We start from the raw sequence: 25,658 nt of genomic DNA on the forward strand, positions 1-25,658 counted from the left end.
ATGACGCCCCTGGTAGCAACATTTAACTTTCAAGGCTGTTTACAATCAGGAAAAAAAAAGTCTCAGTTTTGAGCGTAATCAGCTCTTAGTTATTCTGACCTCACCACAGCGCCATCGACAAGACGTCTGTGTGCAGACTCATGACCGTCATGCCACACGTAGTAGAACACATGAGAGAGATGCTGGTTCATCACAGCCATAAATATGTTAAAAATGAACGCATTTCACTATGTTCAGATACCGGATTTAGTGCTGCATGAGGTTATTTGAATAGAAAAGGCTGCGAGACAGTGTTTGGATCCCCGTTTTTTCATGTTGTCTGCAAATCTCAAAAGTAAGTGTTAAACTTTAACCTTACCTATTCGCTGCAATAAAAATACAGATTTGTTAAAAAGTTATGTTTGTTATAACAGTAAGAATATGCTTACCTAGTTTTGCTATGAAAATTTGTAATTGTCATGGTCCTGGGTTGCTGACTCAGTGTTTTGAGTTTATTGTTTTTATTTTCTAGTTTCTTCTGTTTTTATATTCGTTCTTAGGGGCTGGGTCTTGTGTTCAGTGTTTCTGTTATTCCTACCTGTTTCCTTTCCTGGTGTTCTTACTTTGAATGGTAAATGGCCTGTATTTGTATAGCGCTTTACTTAGTCTCTAAGGACCCCAAAGCGCTATTCAGACATCCACCCATTCACACACACATTCACGCTGATGGAAGGTCTGTGTCTCGTTATAGCCATTAGTTTCAGCTGTGTCCACCCCTGCGTGTCTTTTCCTACTCACCTGGTGTGTATTTCTACTGTGTGTTTGCTTCTGCTCGTCGTCGCTCCGTCTGTGTTATTTGGTAATCGCGTCTCTCTCTCATCCCCATATCAACTCCATATGTTTTCCCCCTGTGTGTTATTCCGTGAGTTATGGTTTGTTATTAGTTTCCTCAGTTTAGGTTTATGTTTAGTTCTGTCCTCGCTTTTGTTATTTTCACCGTCCACAATAAAGCTCCCGTGCATCACAGCAAGTGCCTGCATTTTGGGTCCTTCTTTGCAACACCACACGACTGCTGCCCCAGCCATTAATTTTACTTTTGGAAAAGGTTTGTAAATGTGATTAGTTTGTTTACTTCTGGACCCTTTAATTAATGAAGGGATTAAGAGCACCCTGGAGGGTGTGGTGGAAAAGTTTTATTTACCAAATATCAGATGGGACGACGGGAGGGTTTAAAATGATTTTTTTTTTTTTTTGCCACTTTTTGAACTTCTTAAATCAGATTAAGTTAACTTTCGTTTATGTTTGAAATTATTGGATTGATTTTTGTTTATATTTTTCAACGAAATAAACGCCAGAACTTAAAAGGCCGTGACACTGGTACTCATTTCTTGTCGTCTCACTGCCCGCGTTCTTTTCGCCTCCGTGCTACCCTGGTTCATCTTCGCTCACTTCATCTGCACTTGGCTAGTTTTATTCTTCTTCGCTTTCACAGCCAAGACGAACTTCATGGAAAGTCCTTGTGGAGAATGGCTTCATAGAGCCACTGTTGGCCTCATTTGGTATTTCGACTGGTTTAATTTTGCCGAGGTGAAGACGCGGTACAGGACTGCGCCGTTTCACGGGTATATACTGAGTGATATTTGCATCCTCTGTGGTGCTGGTAGATGAGCACACATCCTCCTGATTTTGTGATAGAGCCCGTGTACACTTTAATCACAGCTGCCTGTGTTGTTGCAGTTTATGTCCTATGTCTAATGCTTAAAGTTATTTATTATAAAGTCTTTCATCCAAATATGAGCTGAAAGGGGCCAACAGAGAGCAGCAACCTAAAGATGAGGTGGGACTTCGGCTATTTCACTGGATCATCTTTTCAAAAGAAAAATAGAAAAAAATAAATATGCAATTCTTCTGCATTAGATTACTTGTAAAAATGCCTCTGAGTTCATCAGGCTAACATTTAGCAGCTGTATGATACGAAATAACGAAAGAAGCAATAAATTGTTTATGCCATAAACAGTCTGTATATCTTTTTATAGCTGGAAAACATTTCACTTACCAAAGCTGCACTTGATGGGTGCACAGAAAAGTGAGTAGGAAAACCAGAAGAATAAAATGGAAAAACATTGTCCCAGATAGATTTTTGGAAATCAAATGTGGGAAAATGATCAAACATGATGTCCAAACGTGGATGGAAAGGGAATGGGCTCTGAGTTCCCAGTTTTGCTTTTCTATTGCAGAGAGCAATGGTGACAGTGGAGGCTGTGTTTTGTTTGTTTTCTTTCTCCCTCAGCACTGCATCCACTCGTTTTGTTATAACAGCCATGCTTTCAGTGAAAGTGGGTGTTGTAAAATTACCAAACAGGAGGCATGACAGAAGCAGGTCAGGTCTGCTTCCTGGGGAGGTTCTCGTGCATCCCTCTGCAGAATATTTTTTCAACTGACCTTACATAATGTGAGTAAGTATGGAGCATTGCACTTTTTTAACAGGGCATTAAGGGAAAAGTAAGGACAAGAGTTTTGTAAGTCAGCCCTTGACTGGTTATAGTCTGTTCAGATGCTGACACTACTAGAATAGAAAGACCCTCACATAATAATAATAATAATAATAATAATAATAACAATACTATTCATAAAGCGCCTTTCAAGACACCCAAGGACACTTTACAATAGGATAAAACACATAATGGAAAAATGACAAAATGAAGAACAATAAAACAAAAACACAAGATAAAATGAACAAACAGTGGGTTCACAGTAAATATGCAGATTTGCAGACGTATCACTTATATCTCATCTTTTAAGCTTCATTAAAATCCATTTTTCCCTCTGACATACAAAGCATTTATGAAAGTAATCTGACTGTTAAAAAAGTAAATCTTAAAATTAGACATACACAGCATGCGCTGAGCTGGATGTGTAGAGACAGAGCCGTATGTTCTGGAAACTCTGACTAGAGAGTCAGTTTGGGAGATGAATCCCGAACCACTTTGACTCAGGTCTGCTGACACCAAAGATCAGAATAATGAAGAATTCTGGTCATTTCCAAGGTTCACCTGAATTGCTCAAACTGAGCACCCTTCACTGGCACGAGAAGCTATAGGTCCTGTTATCTTGGACACCATAAACACCACCTCTCTCTGTGTCCAGTATTCACATTTAAAACTATCAGAGCTTTTCACAAAGCTGAAGCAAATGTTTCTAGACCAGGAAAGCTTTCACTTGGGTGGTCTCAGAATTTCACTTTAGCTTTTCACAGATGATGTTGTTCTATTGGCTTCATCAGGTGACGGCCTCCAGCTCACACTGGAGTGGTTTGCAGCCGAGTGCGAAGCACTGGGAATGAGAACCTCCAATGCAACTGGAAAAAGGTGGAGTGCCACTCCAGGTCAGGGTCCTGCCCCAAGTGAAGAAGTTTTTTTGTATATCATGGATGTGTTCACGAGTGATGGGAGAAGGGAGCGGGAGATGGACAAATGGATTGGTGCAGTGATGCGGACTCTGCACCAGATCGTATCAATATACCGGTCGAGCTACATCCCTACCCTCACCTATGGTCACGGGCTGTAGGTAATGACCGAAAGAATGAGATCATCGATACAAGTGGTGGAAATGAGCTTCCTCCGAAGGGCGACTGGCCTCTTCCTAGAAATGGGGTGAGGAATTCAGCATCTGAGAGGGGCTTGGAGTAGAGCCGCTGCTCCTTCACATCGAAAGGAGCCAGCTGAGGTGATTCAGGCATCTGACAAGACGCCTCCTGGGAGAGGAGTTCTGGGCATGTCCCCCCAGGAGGAGGCCCTTAGGTGCAGACCAGGACACAATGGAGAGATTATATCTCTCGGCTGGCCTGGGAAAGCCTTGGTTTTCCTTTGGACAAGCTGGAGGAGGGGGCTGGGGAGAGCGAGGTCTGGGGTTCTCTGCTTAGGCTGCTGTCCCCGAGACCCGGCCCTGGAGAAGCGGAAGGAACTTCATACAAAATCTGAGAACAAATAAAAAATGATATAACTAAGCACGGTCCGCTGTCCTTCCACTTACTGTATGATTTTTCTCCCAGCAGTATTAGTGGTGTGCTACTTTAGAACAAATTCAAAGATAGTTTATGTCACACATGACAATCTTTATAATACAATAGAATAGCCCATTATTGTTATTGTACATGTACCACGACTGGGATTTCCACATCAACTGCACAGGAATAAAATATAAATAGTAAGACAGCAGGAATAAATAACAAACGGGAGGAATACATAAAAATTAGGCATACTATAGAGACGTGCAGTTTGATGATTAAATGCCAATGACCTATCAAATCACAACAGGATCCCAGCAGTGATAGGAGTTAGGATGGGACTCCCCCAGAGATGCAGATGGAGGCTTGGATGGAGCTCTGAGGGAAAGCGGCGAGACAAAGGTTACACAAATGAGAGTCTGACAGGCAGGATGACAGAAGAGCAATGAGCTTTAAAGTATATGGAATGGGAGCTGACAGGGGCAAGGAAAAACCTTTTAACAGGAAGAAATCTCCAGCAGAACCAGGCTCAGGAGCCAGTAGGGTTTGGGGAGAGGGAGACAAGACAAATAACATGCTGTGGAAGAGACTCAGAGATTAACAATAACTCATAATTAAATGCAGAGAGGTGTAGAAACACATAGTGAGAGTAAAATGGATGTGAGAAGGAAAATCATTCATGGGAATCCCCCATCGGCCTACACCTAATGCAGCATAACTAAGGGAGGCTTCAGGGTCACCTGATCTAGTCCTAACTATATGAAACTTTTAAGCCTAATCTTAAAAAGTAGAGATGGTGCCTCTCTCCCAAATCTGGTTCCACAGAAGAGGGGCGTGAAAGCTGAATGCTCTGCCTCCCATTTTACTTTTAAATACTCGAGGAACCAGAAGTAAGTCTGAGAGCAAGTGCTGTAATGGGGTGATACAGTTCTATAAGGTTTTTAAGAAAAGATGGGGTCTGATTATTTGATGAGAAGGACTCTTACTGCAGAATTTTGGATCAACTGAAGACTTTTCAGCTGTTTTTAGGACAACTTGATAATAATGAAACTAGTTTTTCAGCCTCACTCTGCTACAGGATGTTTCTAATTTTAGAGATATTGCCCAAATGTAAGACAGCAGTCCTATACATTTGCATACATAAGACTTTCAAGGCTGTTTACAATCAGATAAAATTCGACCTCTGTGTGTAAATACACAGACGGATTCGTGAGCTCAGCGGTTACTGACTAACATCTACCTGTGTTACTCTTTCTTTCCTTGTCTTCTCAGAGCCTCCAGAAAGTGTCTCCATCAGCTTTGTAAACCACACTGAGATGATGTTTGAGAATCAGCAGTACACCCTGCAGTGTAGCGTACAGAACGTAGCTCCTGTTCAAAGCCTCACTGTGACCTTCTACAGAGAAAACACAGCACTGGGTCACCTACAGTCCAACAGTGAACAGAAGAAACCAGTGAATGAGACCTTCACTCTGAACATCACTCCCAGTAGAGAAGATGATGGAGCCCAGTACTGGTGCGAAACCAAGCTGGAGCTGGGATCAGCTGGTCCACAGCGCCCTCCAGTGGTGACATCAGAAAAACTCCTTGCTATAGTTCACTGTGAGTCTGAGAGAAATAAAAACGCTCTTTGATCTGTTTCTCAGAGTTTGACATTTTGAGCATGATTCATGTCACTGGTTTGGTTTTCTGTCCTCGTGAGCGCTTTGAGGAAGAATCAAAACAGTAAAGAAATACTGTTTTGATTCTTCCTCATGGTGCTCATCACTGTTAATGAACAGGCTCCAAAAACCATCACCAACAAATTGCTGACTGACACAAGCTGATGAACATAGTTGAGGATTTTGCTGTTTACCAGTAAAATGTTTCCCTCAGAAGTTTGTGGAAAGCCAGAATAGAAGTAAACTTTGTTTGTGGACATTAAAAAAATAATAATAGTAATTGTGTTTAAATCCTAAATGATAAAAGGTCGGCTTTACTATTTGTTTAAACGTGGAATCAATACAGAGTAACAAATATGCAATAAAAGTGTATTTAAAGCCACTCCAGAAGAATTAATCATGATTTGTCTCCTTTCAGTGTCGTATGGGTTGAACTATTCTCTTACTTCTCTGTACTGTCAGACTGACCTCTTACTGTTGTGCTACGTGTAATTTAAACTTTATGTCATGTTTAGTGTGGCGAGCATTAACCTGTAAAGTAAGTAAAGCAGTTAAACATCATGAAGTGGACAAACTGACAACAGAGTATAGCAGCACACAGTGAAAATAAAGTACAGTGGGCTGAACTGTCGACAGTACCTTCTGTTGTATGTTACACCAGAAATATGTTTTAATTCATAAATTATTTCTATTATTTTCATCCACTGTGTTCATAGTTGATCGTAGTTTTTCACAGTCTGTCTTAGTTGTACCTAGTTTTTCATAGTTTCATGTTACTGCTACCATCAGCCAAAATAAAGGCTTTTTCTTTTACCTGCATCTCTTCTCTCTGCATCTGCTTCTGGGTCCTGTTCACAACCCATCGGCGCACCCCGCCGTGACACATCAACATGTGGCCATGCAATAAAGACCTTCCTTACCCATATCAGTAAAGGGGCTCTGTAGCTTCATGATTAGTTTGCGGTTTTTCTTCCTTCACTTTGATTTGTGTTTGTGGACATATAATGTGTGTAGCAGGACCTGGTTTGTGGCACGGTTGCGGGGGAGGCTGACACAGCGGAGCTCCATCAGTTTATCACCCCTCCCCTGCATAAGATGTGCTGGGACCTGAGGTTGTGTTGTTGTTGTGTGTGTGTAGCTGGCAGCTGGGGCTGAGGGTTGGAAGAGACAAAAACTGAATAAAAAGTGTAGTAAAGTGCGATCTGTGTGGTCGGGTCCGTCAGTCATTGTCACTATGTGCAATGTACACTTTCCATTAATCTCACAGTGGAAAATTCCTGGAAATCAAAGTCAAATGTTTATCAGTTGAAGAATCAGACTCCTTTTAAACATTGTACTAAATGTGTATGTAAATGTGGTGTCTGTATATTTATGGCCTATATTTGTGACTGTGTTTCTGTTGTAGTTTATTCCTGTATGAATATTAAAAACTTGACTGAAAGTATTAAAAATGTATTTGCATTGCTTTACAGAAAAAGGGAAAAATCGTAGGACTGTGGGGGAAAGAGTGATTACCTCAGTTAAACAACTCGTGTAATTATATTAGGTTCATCTTTAAGGAACTCTGAATGTCTCCAAATAGCTTTGAATGTCTTTGAAATGAGAATAATACAAATAGAAAAAGAAAAAAGTGGACACATGCAGACAAAGTAAAGAGATGAATATTCAGTAAGCTATAAAGATTCAAAGGTCTCTCAGTTTTTCTCAAATGTGTGTGAGGACTGCTTGTTTGTATTCTTGGATGCACTTAGTAAATCCAACAGCTCAGCTATTTGTTGTTTTTAAAAGTTACAGGAAGAACAAACTTCTTAAACAGTAAATGAAACAAAGCACAAATTCAAAGTTGTTTTTTTTTCAATTTTTATTTTTTTTAATTTTTTTGTTTTTTAACTCAAAATGTCCTGTTGTAACTGAAGTTTTTGAGTTAAGAAACAGCACCAAATCCCAACAACACTTCCCTCACGGTGCTTTATATTGTAAAGTCAAGACCCTACAATAATGCACAAAGACTCCAACCCCCTAGAGCAAGCACTTTGGCGACAGTGGGAAGGAAAAACTCACTTTTTAAAAGAGAGAAACCTCCGGCAGACCCAGGCTCTGGGATGGGGTGGCCATCTGCCTCGGCCAGTTGGTGATGAGGGAAGGAAGTTGGGAGAAGAAGAGTAGTTATTTGTAACCACTCTGGTTTCAAAATTAAATTTAGAAAGCCCAATTGAAATGAATATTTGAAGCCAATTTAAGAGTTTTCTCACATAATCACATGCACGTGTTGGTTCGATTTTAGCGTGCACATGAGAAAGCCCTAAAGATGATGTTTTGGCTCCTCAATTTTGCATGTTTTTTGAAGCTGCTGACGATTGCTTCATCCATCACTGGGTTTCTTGACCACATTAAGAGTATTGGAGAATCCCACCTGTCATGGAGTTCATTGTATATTGTCAGGGCGAGTTCTCCAATGTTCTCCAAGGACATTTTGTACTTTTTTGACAAAATTTTGTTCCAGATCTTCTGGAAAAGCCTCTCTACAATAAACTCAGATGCTACTGGATTCATTGTCATCGTCTCATTTCCTTCGCTCATGGCGTGCATTACCAGATCTTTGGTCACATTTTTTACAACTTCCTTGTACTCTTGCCTGTCTTTAGAGACACTGAGTACTCTTGCTGGTAATGCCAACAGGTGTTTGGTGAAGACTGAGACGGTAATATTGTCAAGCTGTTCCCTCAGATTAAAAATCAAAAGGTTTTCTTTGCAGTTGTGTGTTTTGCAAAGGTCCTTGAGAATGGCCTTGCCCACATTAAAAATGCAGTCGTGGGATAAATTCAAGTGTTTCTCCTCAACTTCAGGCCAGATTTTCTCAATCAGACGATGGCTGATGCAGTCAGGAGTGAGGCGCTCTGTGAAGATCTTGTATTTGGAGGAGACTTTTTCTTTGGCCAGTAAAACCACCAACTGAATAACCCAGTTGACACGCACCTTTTTCTGCAGCTTCAGTGTCTTTTCCAAAGCTGATACTTCAGCCTGGTTGGTCTCATCTTTGAATACAAACTGCACTTCTTCTAACACTTGTTTTTCCTGTTCAGTTTGTTTCTTTGCATCCTCTACCATTGTCTTCTCCTCTGACAGTGCTGCCTGCGCTTCATTCACTGCTTTTTTGGCCTCTTCACACTCTTTCTTTGCCAGTTTGGTCGTTTCTTCAAGTTCATTTTTCACTTGGTTCAGTTCAGCTTTTTCTGTGGCGTTTGAAACCATCAACTGAACATCTTTGTCGACACACAACTTTGAGGAGGAATCTGGGGTTGCCGTGTCTTTTTTCTCCGTCTTAGCCTCGGCTAATGGTTCTGTCTGCTCGTCCACTTTGTTCTGCATTTCTTTTGTGTCCTTGACCACTTTCTGCTCTTCCAGGACTTTTAAATTTTCTTCCTCCTCGACCTTCAGGTCGCCCAGTGTACTCTCTGGCAGAGTGCACACTAATTCTGGTTTTGCTTGTCGGTCACTCGTTTTTGACATTGAAGCTAATCAGACATTCAAATATGACTGAGGGTAGCAGAACAAAATCTCATCCAGTGAATCGCTCGTGACTATAAGAAACGCGCTGGTCCAGTGTGGGTTTCACCTGCAATTTATGCACTTGAGTTGACTGTGACGTCACGGCCTGGTTCTCTTGCCTTTCATCTTTGAACCAGGCCCCGCCCACAACAACGTTCCATATTGGCTCGTTGAAAATAGGTAACGCCCATAAAGAACGGGCTGTCAGAGTTTCTGACGTCATGGCCCGATTCTCTCTCCTTTAATGTTTGAAACAGGCCCGAAAACCATTTTCACCACTTACGCAAAAGCTCTTCTCTGTGGTAGAAAACCTTTATTTTCCACGCTCTCTTCACTTCCATCCGCCTCTATCACGTCTTTTTGCCCACTACCAGATTATTGCCTGTGGTCCTGTGGCTTACTCATAATATTTCAAACAAGCGGGCGAACTGATCTATTAACGTTTCCGACACACAGTTTACTTCTAACTGCGCTGATTTTCAACAATGAATAAATGACGTTTTCGTTTTCTGTGTTATATATATAATGAAAAAAGCTGAACTCTCCTCTGTTTAGAAAAGAACGCAATTTTTTTTTTAAATCAGCCTTAAAACCAACCACACCGATAAAATATATTTGTTGTTTTAATAACGTTTAATTGCCACTGTATGAGCTCATCTTGTGTTACATCCTTAAGAGAGAGACGTGCGGCTGCCTCCTTCCTTTGGCTCCTTGGGTGTCTTTATCTGAGCATCACTTTTGCCTCCACTATGACGCCCCTGGTAGCAACATTTAACTTTCAAGGCTGTTTACAATCAGGAAAAAAAAGTCTCAGTTTTGAGCGTAATCAGCTCTTAGTTATTCTGACCTCACCACAGCGCCATCGACAAGACGTCTGTGTGCAGACTCATGACCGTCATGCCACACGTAGTAGAACACATGAGAGAGATGCTGGTTCATCACAGCCATAAATATGTTAAAAATGAACACATTTCACTATGTTCAGATACCGGATTTAGTGCTGCATGAGGTTATTTGAATAGAAAAGGCTGCGAGACAGTGTTTGGATCCCCGTTTTTTCATGTTGTCTGCAAATCTCAAAAGTAAGTGTTAAACTTTAACCTTACCTATTCGCTGCAATAAAAATACAGATTTGTTAAAAAGTTATGTTTGTTATAACAGTAAGAATATGCTTACCTAGTTTTGCTATGAAAATTTGTAATTGTCATGGTCCTGGGTTGCTGACTCAGTGTTTTGAGTTTATTGTTTTTATTTTCTAGTTTCTTCTGTTTTTATATTCGTTCTTAGGGGCTGGGTCTTGTGTTCAGTGTTTCTGTTATTCCTACCTGTTTCCTTTCCTGGTGTTCTTACTTTGAATGGTAAATGGCCTGTATTTGTATAGCGCTTTACTTAGTCTCTAAGGACCCCAAAGCGCTATTCAGACATCCACCCATTCACACACACATTCACGCTGATGGAAGGTCTGTGTCTCGTTATAGCCATTAGTTTCAGCTGTGTCCACCCCTGCGTGTCTTTTCCTACTCACCTGGTGTGTATTTCTACTGTGTGTTTGCTTCTGCTCGTCGTCGCTCCGTCTGTGTTATTTGGTAATCGCGTCTCTCTCTCATCCCCATATCAACTCCATATGTTTTCCCCCTGTGTGTTATTCCGTGAGTTATGGTTTGTTATTAGTTTCCTCAGTTTAGGTTTATGTTTAGTTCTGTCCTCGCTTTTGTTATTTTCACCGTCCACAATAAAGCTCCCGTGCATCACAGCAAGTGCCTGCATTTTGGGTCCTTCTTTGCAACACCACACGACTGCTGCCCCAGCCATTAATTTTACTTTTGGAAAAGGTTTGTAAAAGTGATTAGTTTGTTTACTTCTGGACCCTTTAATTAATTAAGGGATTAAGAGCACCCTGGAGGGTGTGGTGGAAAAGTTTTATTTACCAAATATCAGATGGGACGACGGGAGGGTTTAAAATGATTTTTTTTTTTTTTTTGCCACTTTTTGAACTTCTTAAATCAGATTAAGTTAACTTTCGTTTATGTTTGAAATTATTGGATTGATTTTTGTTTATATTTTTCAACGAAATAAACGCCAGAACTTAAAAGGCCGTGACACTGGTACTCATTTCTTGTCGTCTCACTGCCCGCGTTCTTTTCGCCTCCGTGCTACCCTGGTTCATCTTCGCTCACTTCATCTGCACTTGGCTAGTTTTATTCTTCTTCGCTTTCACAGCCAAGACGAACTTCATGGAAAGTCCTTGTGGAGAATGGCTTCATAGAGCCACTGTTGGCCTCATTTGGTATTTCGACTGGTTTAATTTTGCCGAGGTGAAGACGCGGTACAGGACTGCGCCGTTTCACGGGTATATACTGAGTGATATTTGCATCCTCTGTGGTGCTGGTAGATGAGCACACATCCTCCTGATTTTGTGATAGAGCCCGTGTACACTTTAATCACAGCTGCCTGTGTTGTTGCAGTTTATGTCCTATGTCTAATGCTTAAAGTTATTTATTATAAAGTCTTTCATCCAAATATGAGCTGAAAGGGGCCAACAGAGAGCAGCAACCTAAAGATGAGGTGGGACTTCGGCTATTTCACTGGATCATCTTTTCAAAAGAAAAATAGAAAAAAATAAATATGCAATTCTTCTGCATTAGATTACTTGTAAAAATGCCTCTGAGTTCATCAGGCTAACATTTAGCAGCTGTATGATACGAAATAACGAAAGAAGCAATAAATTGTTTATGCCATAAACAGTCTGTATATCTTTTTATAGCTGGAAAACATTTCACTTACCAAAGCTGCACTTGATGGGTGCACAGAAAAGTGAGTAGGAAAACCAGAAGAATAAAATGGAAAAACATTGTCCCAGATAGATTTTTGGAAATCAAATGTGGGAAAATGATCAAACATGATGTCCAAACGTGGATGGAAAGGGAATGGGCTCTGAGTTCCCAGTTTTGCTTTTCTATTGCAGAGAGCAATGGTGACAGTGGAGGCTGTGTTTTGTTTGTTTTCTTTCTCCCTCAGCACTGCATCCACTCGTTTTGTTATAACAGCCATGCTTTCAGTGAAAGTGGGTGTTGTAAAATTACCAAACAGGAGGCATGACAGAAGCAGGTCAGGTCTGCTTCCTGGGGAGGTTCTCGTGCATCCCTCTGCAGAATATTTTTTCAACTGACCTTACATAATGTGAGTAAGTATGGAGCGTTGCACTTTTTTAACAGGGCATTAAGGGAAAAGTAAGGACAAGAGTTTTGTAAGTCAGCCCTTGACTGGTTATAGTCTGTTCAGATGCTGACACTACTAGAATAGAAAGACCCTCACATAATAATAATAATAATAATAATAACAATACTATTCATAAAGCGCCTTTCAAGACACCCAAGGACACTTTACAATAGGATAAAACACATAATGGAAAAATGACAAAATGAAGAACAATAAAACAAAAACACAAGATAAAATGAACAAACAGTGGGTTCACAGTAAATATGCAGATTTGCAGACGTATCACTTATATCTCATCTTTTAAGCTTCATTAAAATCCATTTTTCCCTCTGACATACAAAGCATTTATGAAAGTAATCTGACTGTTAAAAAAGTAAATCTTAAAATTAGACATACACAGCATGCGCTGAGCTGGATGTGTAGAGACAGAGCCGTATGTTCTGGAAACTCTGACTAGAGAGTCAGTTTGGGAGATGAATCCCGAACCACTTTGACTCAGGTCTGCTGACACCAAAGATCAGAATAATGAAGAATTCTGGTCATTTCCAAGGTTCACCTGAATTGCTCAAACTGAGCACCCTTCACTGGCACGAGAAGCTATAGGTCCTGTTATCTTGGACACCATAAACACCACCTCTCTCTGTGTCCAGTATTCACATTTAAAACTATCAGAGCTTTTCACAAAGCTGAAGCAAATGTTTCTAGACCAGGAAAGCTTTCACTTGGGTGGTCTCAGAATTTCACTTTAGCTTTTCACAGATGATGTTGTTCTATTGGCTTCATCAGGTGACGGCCTCCAGCTCACACTGGAGTGGTTTGCAGCCGAGTGCGAAGCACTGGGAATGAGAACCTCCAATGCAACTGGAAAAAGGTGGAGTGCCACTCCAGGTCAGGGTCCTGCCCCAAGTGAAGAAGTTTTTTTGTATATCATGGATGTGTTCACGAGTGATGGGAGAAGGGAGCGGGAGATGGACAAATGGACAAATGGATTGGTGCAGTGATGCGGACTCTGCACCAGATCGTATCAATATACCGGTCGAGCTACATCCCTACCCTCACCTATGGTCACGGGCTGTAGGTAATGACCGAAAGAATGAGATCATCGATACAAGTGGTGGAAATGAGCTTCCTCCGAAGGGCGACTGGCCTCTTCCTAGAAATGGGGTGAGGAATTCAGCATCTGAGAGGGGCTTGGAGTAGAGCCGCTGCTCCTTCACATCGAAAGGAGCCAGCTGAGGTGATTCAGGCATCTGACAAGACGCCTCCTGGGAGAGGAGTTCTGGGCATGTCCCCCCAGGAGGAGGCCCTTAGGTGCAGACCAGGACACAATGGAGAGATTATATCTCTCGGCTGGCCTGGGAAAGCCTTGGTTTTCCTTTGGACAAGCTGGAGGAGGGGGCTGGGGAGAGCGAGGTCTGGGGTTCTCTGCTTAGGCTGCTGTCCCCGAGACCCGGCCCTGGAGAAGCGGAAGGAACTTCATACAAAATCTGAGAACAAATAAAAAATGATATAACTAAGCACGGTCCGCTGTCCTTCCACTTACTGTATGATTTTTCTCCCAGCAGTATTAGTGGTGTGCTACTTTAGAACAAATTCAAAGATAGTTTATGTCACACATGACAATCTTTATAATACAATAGAATAGCCCATTATTGTTATTGTACATGTACCACGACTGGGATTTCCACATCAACTGCACAGGAATAAAATATAAATAGTAAGACAGCAGGAATAAATAACAAACGGGAGGAATACATAAAAATTAGGCATACTATAGAGACGCGCAGTTTGATGATTAAATGCCAATGACCTATCAAATCACAACAGGATCCCAGCAGTGATAGGAGTTAGGATGGGACTCCCCCAGAGATGCAGATGGAGGCTTGGATGGAGCTCTGAGGGAAAGCGGCGAGACAAAGGTTACACAAATGAGAGTCTGACAGGCAGGATGACAGAAGAGCAATGAGCTTTAAAGTATATGGAATGGGAGCTGACAGGGGCAAGGAAAAACCTTTTAACAGGAAGAAATCTCCAGCAGAACCAGGCTCAGGAGCCAGTAGGGTTTGGGGAGAGGGAGACAAGACAAATAACATGCTGTGGAAGAGACTCAGAGATTAACAATAACTCATAATTCAATGCAGAGAGGTGTAGAAACACATAGTGAGAGTAAAATGGATGTGAGAAGGAAAATCATTCATGGGAATCCCCCATCGGCCTACACCTAATGCAGCATAACTAAGGGAGGCTTCAGGGTCACCTGATCTAGTCCTAACTATATGAAACTTTTAAGCCTAATCTTAAAAAGTAGAGATGGTGCCTCTCTCCCAAATCTGGTTCCACAGAAGAGGGGCGTGAAAGCTGAATGCTCTGCCTCCCATTTTACTTTTAAATACTCGAGGAACCAGAAGTAAGTCTGAGAGCAAGTGCTGTAATGGGGTGATACAGTTCTATAAGGTTTTTAAGAAAAGATGGGGTCTGATTATTTGATGAGAAGGACTCTTACTGCAGAATTTTGGATCAACTGAAGACTTTTCAGCTGTTTTTAGGACAACTTGATAATAATGAAACTAGTTTTTCAGCCTCACTCTGCTACAGGATGTTTCTAATTTTAGAGATATTGCCCAAATGTAAGACAGCAGTCCTATACATTTGCATACATAAGACCTTTGAAGAAGGGTGTGGATGTGAGTGTATTTTCCACTGAATATGTGTTTTAATAAGTGTAGATTTCAATTCAATTTTATTTATATAGCGCCAAATCACAACAAAAGTCGCCTCAAGGCGCTTTCCATGTACATTGTTGTTGGTACTTAGATAAGATTAAGACAATTCATTAAACTTATTATGTTGAGTGTATTTAGTTACCTTAGGTTAAACCAACATTATTATTCTATTTTGAAAATAATATATGTCTGATAAACCGCAATTTAACCTGTTTGCAATATATGTATTTTTCTTGTTCATTTTATGTTATATTTAAAAATATTTGTACAGCCTGTCTGCAGCAACGTTAACCAGGCTTAAAGCTGATGTTACCCTAATCTCCAAATCCTGACTCATGGTACAGGCCTCTGCTCTGAGCTCTAGCACGTTTTGGTTGGTTTTGTTTGGTTTTGTTTGCTTAGCTGTTTTGGTGTTGGCCCTCCCTAAAATATTTTTGAACTTCATGAGCTGTCTCTAAAAAGAAATTCAAATGCTGACAAAACTGGTACATGAACGCAAACACCCTTCCTGTGGTTTTGCCTTATCAGCTTCAGTCATGTGTGACGCATGTGTGAAAAGTGCTTGACAGCTCACAGAACGCACTTTTTAGAAAGTGAAAATGTTTGAACTTAGATAACTTTTTTTTTTTTTTTTACATAAAACATATTTATATATTACCTTAGTTTTTGTTCTGTGTGATTTTTAATTTAATAAAATGTTACTTTCTCTCATCTGACAGCACTCATCATGGGCATTAATGCCATTGTATTTTTGGGCTTTTAACGATTTCTTTGAACTGCTCTTTTTCCCTGCATCAAAATGACGACCTTTCCAGACACATTAATAGGCCTTGTCAAGTTAAAATACTTTGTATAACCTTCAGAACCAGTTATTACAGATGTGAGTGTGTATATATCAAATCAAATAAAAAAACATTTTTTTATATACACAATCATACACAATATGACATGCAGTGAAATGCTTATAGCTGTGCAACTGCCGACCAGATAAAAGAATAAAACTACATTTAAAAGTCAAGTATAAAAGTTAAAAATCAAAATTAAAAAGGTGTGCAAATCAACAGTGTGCACACTGACAGTGAACAGTTATGAGTTATGAGGTATATTACTGAAGTACATTATTGTTGTTGTTGTTGTTGTTGTTAAGTGCTTGTGCAATGATGTGTAGAGATATATAGATATGCATATTTCTGTTTGTATGTAAACTCTGGCCCAGTGCGGACTGAATAAAGTCTAAAATAAATTCAAACTTGTGACCCAATTCTTGTTTGTGTGTTTTTTAACAGCGTGTGCTGTACAGTCATTGCACCCTGGAAAAAGAACAGTTCAAAGAAATTATTAAAAACCCACAAATTACCAAAAGTTTCACACCCATGATGAGTGTGTGTGTAAACCTATCATGTAAATTATTTTGATGAAGAAGTTTAGTTTGCATTTTGTATCTGGTATTTGTAAAACCACCACAATATCGCTTCACTTGTTTATGATATTCCCACCCAGTCTCACATCACATCTACACACACACACACACACACACACGCACACACACACACACACACACACACACACACACACACACACACAGAGCAGCAGTTCCTTTAAATTTCAGACCTGAGCTGATCAGCTTCACTTTTAGACGACACCAGCTGAACATCATGTTTTGCTGTTGCATATTTTTGGCTGTTTCTTTGTTGCATTCTCTGTGTCACTTCCATGTGTCAGGCTACGGTAAGTTCTCACACATGTGGAGTTTTGTTACTGTGTTTATAAATGGCAGTTCTATTTTTTGCAATGGTCTTATTTACTGTACATTATATTAAACGATTAAATTATGTGATTTTCACATGTATTGTTTCACAATATATATATATTTATCGTAATTTTCTTAATTTACTTTTCTCAGTATTGTGCCTTCCTTATTTTCTGTGTAATAGTTATCATCTATATCCTTTTAAGTGCCAGACAGTGCATAACATATGAAGTGATATACTGTAACTATATGTGTAGTACAGTATTAACCACTTTCTTAGCTAATGGAGCAAAGCCTGGGAGCTACTTCAGGCAGGCTCTGCATCATGTATCAATTTGCTGGTTTATTTAACGTTCACATGTCATGGTTTGAGTGTTTTGAGCGTTTTGAGTTTTCCTTTGCTTTATCAGGATGTTTAGGTCAGAGTTTTGCTCCTCTAATGTTTTGTGTTATTTTGTGTTCATGTTTCCTTCCGTTACATTGTGAAGATGTTTTAAGTTCAATTTCATTCAGTTTAGTCTTGAGTTCAGTTTTTTTATGCTGTTGAGTTTATTTGTATCTGTTTTTTTGGGCTCTGTCTCTTTCCTGTGTCTCCTGTGAGAGTCTGCCATGTCCTCTGTGTGTGTTTCCCCAGTCATGTCTGTGTTTGGTCTCGCTCCCTCCGTGTCTCATCTCCCGTAACTGTTTCCATGTTTCCCTCTTTGTGTGTCCTTCCTTTGTCTCCGCAGTTGTCTTGTGTCCATTTGCGTTCCTTCCTCCAGCTCCCGCCTTCTCGCTCCATGTTCCCACATCCAGGTCTTGTGTTCCGTGTTCTGTGTTTAGTGTTTAGCTTTAGTTCATGCAGTTTAGTTTGTTAGTTAAGTCTCTGTTCTCATTTGCCTCTTATTTATATTTTCATTCAACCCAAATAAACGGCTCGCCTTTTGTTTAAACTCACTCCCTTTTTCAAGTGTCTGCATTTGGGTCCTCATAATCTCTCCACACTGTCCGACACCAGAATTTCTCATCTCTCTCTGTATCTGTCGCTTACTGTGTAGGACAGGGTGACTATGTCTTTATGACACACAAATCTGGAAGATTCAAGTCAAATCTAAAATCAAATCATTATTAACTGCTCAAGCAAAGTCAGTTATCATTTAAATGCTTAGCAGGGCCTCAATTTGCTCTAAAACAGCCTCAGTTCGTCTTGCTCTTCAGTCCAAAAGATGTTGACAGATTTGTCCCATTTCATTCAGTCTGTTTTTGGTTTGGAGACACCTGTGAGAAAAGATGTTGGAAAACTTTAACTGTACTTTTTTGGTGGAGCCTGTCTCTCTGCAGCCTCTGATTTCTGTTTTGGCTTGTTGAAACCCAACATGCATTTGTGCTGCTGTAGCCTCGAGGACAGATGCTTTTCTGTCCAGCACAGTTGCAGGTGAAATCTAAATGATCATAGTCTGCCCTTTCTCCTCTGGCCTCAACAAGCCACTGTCTCTGCAGAAGTGCTGCTCACTGGATGTTTTTGGTTTATCACATCTTTCAGAGTTACTGAAATGTGAATCCCAGGAGATCGACAGTTTCAAATATAGTCAAACGTTATCACAGTTGAAGAGATCGCATATTTTCTACATCCTTATATTTGTCACAGACAGCTGATCGATAATTTTAATCATATTCTTAACTTTTCACTTTCATGGGAATTTCTCCCACCTGCTTCATGGACACCATCATGATCTCCTGTACATGAAAAAGCTCATCCTCAGACAGGGTGCAGGCTTCAGTCATTTGTGACGGGCTCAGATTGGACCTGCTACACTTATACATTGAAAGCAACTGAGGTGAGCAGGATGGATGGTAAATATTTTTCTTGCAAATAATTGCATGTAATGTTTTTTTCTTACAGGTTCTAGCTGCACAGAGTATCCTGTGTTCACTCCATCTGCACTGGTAGTGAAGTACGGTGACCCAGCCAGTGTTACATGTGTTGTATGTCAGAAGGACTGTAGTGGAGATGCTTCAGGTTTGGAGCACCCTGTGGGAAATGTTACACAAAATGGAACCACATTGCTCTGGACGGTTGACAGACTGACTGACTGGGACATCCCTCTCATGTGCTATTATACCAATGATACTGGTGATCAGTGTATTAGCATTCTGAATCCAACTCTTTATCGTAAGTATGCTTACTTTAGAAAATGAGACTTTTTAGTGGATTTTACATCATCTGTGATCTAAATTTAATCTCTTTGTGTAAATACACAGTTAGATGGATTCATACTCTCAGCGGTTACTGACTAACATCTACCTGTGTTACTCTTTCTTTCCTTGTCTTCTCAGAGCCTCCAGAAAGTGTCTCCATCAGCTTTGTAAACCACACTGAGATGATGTTTGAGAATCAGCAGTACACCCTGCAGTGTAGCGTACAGAACGTAGCTCCTGTTCAAAGCCTCACTGTGACCTTCTACAGAGAAAACACAGCACTGGGTCACCTACAGTCCAACAGTGAACAGAAGAAACCAGTGAATGAGACCTTCACTCTGAACATCACTCCCAGTAGAGAAGATGATGGAGCCCAGTACTGGTGCGAAACCAAGCTGGAGCTGAGACCAGCTGGACCACAGCGCCCTCCAGTGGTGACATCTGAAAAGCTCCCTGCTATAGTTCACTGTGAGTCTGAGGGGGGAAAAAACAGATTTACATTTACATGTGTAATTTTCATGGCTCTTTATGTAATGTAAGAGGTTTCCGTGCCTCAAATCATTTTCCCCATTTGTTCAATTTTCCATTGGATTATGACGAGAATACAATTTCTATCCTAAGTCTCAGACTGAAGACACATCTCTGACCAGTGAGACTCTGATCTTTTAATATCAATATATATCTAATATACAGTGGGTATGGAAAGTATTCAGGCCCCCTTAAATTTTTCACTCATTGTTATATTGAAGCCATTTGCTAAAATCATTTAAGTTCATTTTTTCCTCATTAATGTACACACTGCACCCCATGCTGACAGAAAAACACAGAATTGTTGACATTTTTGCAGATTTATTAAAAAAAGAAAATTGAAATATCACATGGTCCTAAGTATTCAGACCTTTTACTCAGTATTTAGTAGAAGTATTTTGGGAAAGATGCAACAAGTTTTTCACACCTGGATTTGGGGATCCTCTGCTATTCCTCCTTGCAGATGCTCTCTGATTCTGTCAGGTTGGATATAAACGTTGGTGGACAGCCATTTTTATGTTGGGTTTAAGTTAGGGCTCTGGCTCGGCCATTCAAGAACAGTCACAGCGATGGTGTGAAGTCACTCCTTTGTTATCTTAGCTGTGTGCTTAGGGTCATTGTCTTGTTGGAAGGTGAACCTTCGGCCCAGTCTGAGGTCCAGAGCACTTGGGAGAAGGTTTTCGTCCAGGATATCCCTGTACTTAGCCGCATTCATCTTTCCCTCACTTGCAACCAGTCGTCCTGTCCCTGCAGCTGAAAAACACACCCACAGCATGATGCTTCCACCAACATGCTTCACTGTTGGGACTGTACTGGGCAGGTGGTAAGCAGTGCCTGGTTTTCTCCACACATACCACTTAGAATTAAGGCCAAAAAGTTCTCTCGGTCTCTTCAGACCAGAGAATCTTATTTCTCACCATCTTGGAGTCCTTCAGGTGTTTTTTTTTTTTTTTTTTTTAGCAAACTCCATGAGGGCATTCATGTGTCTTGCACTGAGGAGAGGAAAAGAATGAACAATTTAAGTGGGTCTGAATACTTTCTATACCCACTGTACACTACCAGCAGTGGCGTGTCCAGCGGGGTGGCCTGGGGGAGTAATAACCCCCCCCCCCCAACCAGACTGGCCACCCCAGGTGCCACCCCGAAGCTAAAACACTAAAATTTAATGAAATATCAAATGTACGATTATGGCTTCACAGTGAAGCTCAGATATCCGAGGCTCCTTAAAAATGGAATGGTCCCTCATTCAGAGAAAATGCGTTTGGTATTGAGCTGAGAAGAGACGCAGTTTGTCCCGTACTTTAGCTAGAATGGAAAAAGACAAAGCTGGATTTATTCTGTGTGTTTACGCTGCACAGCTGCCTCTTCTCTCATCTCCCCCTCCCTCTTCTGTTGCTACTTCAATCATGAAACTGATCAATGATCAGCTGATCGGCTTTTCTCTCTTGTTTATTTATCGCACACTTTGCGCCGGAAACAGGAAACTAGCGAATGTCGCGCTAAACAACAGCAGCACATTTAAGCTTGATCAGCTGTTGTTAGAATTTATTTAATATTAATTTCTAGTATCAGCTGATGTTTGCTGGAGCCACAGCTGTAAAAGCTGCTGGTCAGGATGTCGGTTTAGATATGTGGTGAGAGGGAAACATGCAGATGAAACCAGGAGATGTCCTTACTGAATCATCAGAGCTGAGCAGGTGATGGAGAAACAGGTTTACCTTTTAGGTGACATAAATGAGTTGAAGGGAAGTTATGAACTGTTTCTGAGAGACAAATAACACCAGGATCCTTTTCTAAGTAGCTGACAGCTGATAGCTGTGCAGGGGCGGATCTAGCAAAGTGTTGCCAGGGGGCCAGGTAGGGCATTAACAGGGAGAGGGGGGCACAAAGAAATACTTTTCTTTCTTATTCTCGTTTAAAATATCTAGCTTTTATTAAATAATTATCTGAATCTTGCGAACAAAGTTTTTATCTGATGTAAAATGTATAGAAATCATACATATACCAAAAAGACAGTGTACATCACTGTCACAACAGCATTTGTTTTCATTCAAAGGCTTTATGGCTTTAATACCTGGTGGGCCGGTCTGTAGTGAAAATGCCAAATTCTTTGTCCCAGTCCATCCCTGCAGGTTAATACTGGCAGTGTCACCATGCCAGCTGACTGTATTTCATCATCAGCCAGTGTTGTTCTTTATACATCAATATTACCAAAGTTTACCACAAGGCAGCATATAAACTATTTACTTGCTTTCAGGTTTTATTCAAATGTTAGTCTTTTCATTTGTTTCCCCACTTTTTTCCTGTTTCAAAATCAAACACCAGTTTGTGAGAAGATTATCTTCTTTTTTTAATAGGCATTGGTTTTGCATTGGCATTGGCTAATTTGCCAGTTGTATGTTAAAAATGTTCGTATTTTAATATTCAAAAATGTTTTTGCCCAAAACATATGTGCACTACATGTCAGTAAAAATACTATGCAAATATTGATGTCCTTGACTGCTGAATAAACACTGACTGATTGTATCTTTGTACTTTATCAACGCAGTATCTAACAACTTTGCACCGTAGTGGTTAAAATCTCATTCTAATAAGAGTTAAAAGCGCATTCGGTTATTAGGTTTATAGGGTTATTGAATTATGGTTAACGGTTGGTAGAATTGTTTTTAACATTATCTGCCAATTACATCTGCCACCCTTCTCCAAATCTGTGCCCCTACCTGCCCCCCCAACAAAAATTTTCTAGACACGCCACTGACTACCAGTCAAAAGTTTGGACACACCTTCTGATTTAATGGTGTTTCTTTATTTTCATGAACATTTACATTGTAGATTCTTCTGAAGGCATCAAAACTATGAACACATATGGAATTATGTAATAAACAAAAAAGTGTGAAATAACTCAAAACATGTTTTATATTATAGATTCTTCAAAATAGCCACCTGTTCCTTTGATTACTACTTTGCGCACTCTTGGCATTCTCTCAATGAGCTTCATGAGGTCATCACCTGAAATGTTTTTGCAACAGTCTTGAAGGAGTTGCCAGAGGTGCTGAGCACTTGTTGGTCTTTTTGTCTTCGCTCTGTGGTCCATCTCATCCCAAACAATCTCGACTGGGTTTCGGTCAGACGACTGTGCACTCCATCACTCTCCTTCTTGGTCAAATAGGCCTCTCACAGCCTGGAGGCGTGTTTGGGGTCATTGTCCTGTTGAAAAATAAATGATGGTCCAACTAAATGCAAACTGGATAGGATGGCATGTTGGTTTAGTGTGCCTTCAATTTTGAATAAATCCCCAACAGTGTCACCAGGAGAGCACCCCCACACCATCACACCACCTCCTCCATGATTCACAGTGGGAACTATACATGTAGAGACCATCCGTTCACCTTTTCTGCTTTGCACAAAGACGCGGCAGGTGGAAACAAAGATCTCAGATTTGGACTCATCAGACCAAAGCACAGATTTCCGCTGGTTTAATGTCCAATCCTTATGTTTCTTGGCCCAAACAAATCTCTTCTGATTGTTGCCTTCGTGGTTTTTTAGCAGCTGTTTGACCATAAAGGCCTGATTCACACAGTCTCCTCTGAACAGTTGATGTGGAGATGTGTCTGCTACTGGAACTCTGTGTGGCATTTATCTGGGCTCTGATCAGAGGTGCTGTTCACTTGCGATTTCTGAGGCTGGTGACTCGGATGAATTTATCCTCAGAAGCAGAGGTGACTCTCGGTCTTGCTTTCCTGGGGTGGTCCTCATGTGAGCCAGTTTCCTCGTAGTGCTTGATGTTTTAGCAATATTCTGACTGACTGACCTTCAGTTCTTAAAGTAATGATGAACTGTCATTTCTCTTTCCTTAGCTCATTGGTTCTTCCCCTAATATGAATTCTAACAGTTGTCAAATAGGGCTGTCAGCTGGGTACCAACCTTCTGCACAACACAACTGATGGTCCCAACAATAATTAAGAAGACAAGAAATTCCACAAATGAAAAATGACAAGGCACACCTGTGAAGTAAAAACAGGTGAGCATCATGAAGCTCATTGAGAGAAGACCAAGGGTTTGTAACGCTGTTAACAAAGCAAAGGGTGGCTACTTTGAGGAATCTAAAATATAAGACATTATTTTTAGAGTTATTTATCATTTATTTCTTTGCTACATAATTCCATATATCTTGCTTCATATATTTGATGTCTTCAGTAAGTATCTACAATAATGAAAGTAGTAAAAATAAAGAAAATAATAATAAAGAGATTATGTGTACAAACTTTTGGTAGTTTTTTGGTGTATACTGTACAGTATGTTTTGTATAAAGAGCAACACCCTGCAAGGTAACTGCAGCAGTTAAATATAATGAAGTGGAATAAATGGTAAAATATTACCCACTGAAAAATAAGTATTAAGTATACTAGCATACGGTGAAAGTGAAGTATAGTATAGTGTACTAGAGACAGTAATTTGATACTTTCCACTCTCCATGAATATGTGCTTCCACTTCAGTGTGGACACAAGGGGCATGCTCAGTCTTTATGTGATAGTCATATTGCCTTTGACCTTTATTATATTTTTGATATTAATTTAAGACCCCCTCAGTAACATATTTAAGATGAACATGATTCTTAAATCATCACAATCAACAGCACAGTTTGATCACTGATGTGAGCCGGTGACATGAACACATTTAATCAGGTAACTTATCCAAACAAAGGAGTCTGATGTCAGACACAACTGTTAACTCGCTACTCTGACTCACATCTGGATCCAGAAACCACCATACTTATATGTGCATCATATGACCTAGAGGGGATAACATTAAATGAGAACATTTAGTAAAAACTCCAGAAAGCCTCAGAGGCTAATTGTACACAGTTCAGCAGAGATTAAAGGAATTGTCTGACTGTCAAAACAATTCATGTGTGCATCAGTGAACATTCCTCTTTTAAATTAAAAATGGTTGATTTTGCTAATATATTGTGTTCTGTTTCTTCTTCAATAATCACACAGATGGGCCTGAGCTCAATGAGCCACCAAATCCAGATGTGATCACAATCACAGAAGGAGACACTCTACACCTGAACTGCTCCTCTGTGGGAAACCCCAGCCCCTCATACACCTGGACACTCCCATTAAATAGCTCTCCTTCCTACAGTGGCAGCGTTCTCACTATTAAATCTGTTGGGTTTGAGCATGAAGGACAGCATATCTGCACTGCGAGCAACACAGTAGGGACTGTCACCAAGGAGTTTAACATTGATGTACAAGGTGAGTGTTGTCAGATACTTCCTGGAAAATGAGTCACTGAAGATCAATCACAATATTTTCCTCTAGAAATGATACAGCAGTTGAGAATAATCCAATCTTTAATCCAAGAATTAAATTCATTGTGATTGTTTTGGTGTTTTTAATTTGCCTCGTGTATATTATTCTTCTTTTCTTTTTTACAGTCAGCTCCATCCCATACATAATATGTGGAACCTTACTGGGAGTTCTGGTCCTTGTCGGTCTGTCACTGGGATGCTACTGTAAACGCAAGAAAAGGGGAAACTACAAACTCAGTAAAATTATTGTTATTGACAGCTGAAGAAATGACTGAATGGTTAACACCTGATTCTGATTAGCAGCTTGTCTGTCTATCCTCTGTGAGCAAACTTCCTGTTCAGCACATATGCAAGGCAAGCTTTCACATTTCTGATCATTTCTGATCAACAGTTGATTTCTTTCTTTAAATGTTACAGATATTTATACAGCTGTTGATGAGCTGTAGTCCCTCACCTTCTGTTTAGCCGAACTAAATTCATGGTTCTCTTCCAATTTTCTTAAACTCAATAGTAACACATCAGAGCTTCTGCTGGTAGGCACTAAACAACACTATCCAGAACTAATAGCTTTTCAATTACAATCAATAACTGGCCAGTCTCTGTTTCTCCATGTGTGAAAAGTTTGGGTGTCGTCCTCGATAGTACTCTTGTAACTCACACATCAATAACGTTACTCGGTCTGCATATTTCCATTTGTGTAACATTAATCGTCTCCGTCCTTTTCTCTCCCCACATGTCACTGCTGTTCTT

The 25,658-nt window shown here is 40.3% G+C and overlaps 1 protein-coding gene and 2 pseudogenes across 1 annotated transcript; all 3 read left to right on the top strand.

Moving 5' to 3' along the window:
* LOC146385920 (XK-related protein 8-like) lies at window positions 1-1,864 on the top strand (annotated as a pseudogene).
* Window positions 1,865-9,944: 8,080 nt separating this feature from the next.
* LOC146385921 (XK-related protein 8-like) lies at window positions 9,945-11,808 on the top strand (annotated as a pseudogene).
* Window positions 11,809-16,784: 4,976 nt separating this feature from the next.
* Window positions 16,785-25,171, top strand: LOC146385922 (intercellular adhesion molecule 2-like). Its single transcript, XM_084930081.1, has 5 exons — window positions 16,785-16,865; window positions 18,770-19,039; window positions 19,204-19,533; window positions 24,595-24,852; window positions 25,035-25,171. Exons 1-5 carry the CDS (start codon window positions 16,793-16,795, stop codon window positions 25,169-25,171), a joined length of 1,068 nt encoding a protein of 355 aa, XP_084786207.1. The 5' UTR covers window positions 16,785-16,792.
* The last annotated feature ends 487 nt before the right edge of the window (window positions 25,172-25,658 follow it).

Source organism: Perissodus microlepis, chromosome 6, assembly GCF_051167445.1.
Source record: "Perissodus microlepis isolate ML-2025 ecotype Zambia chromosome 6, ASM5116744v1, whole genome shotgun sequence".
Classification (NCBI taxonomy): domain Eukaryota; kingdom Metazoa; phylum Chordata; class Actinopteri; order Cichliformes; family Cichlidae; genus Perissodus; species Perissodus microlepis.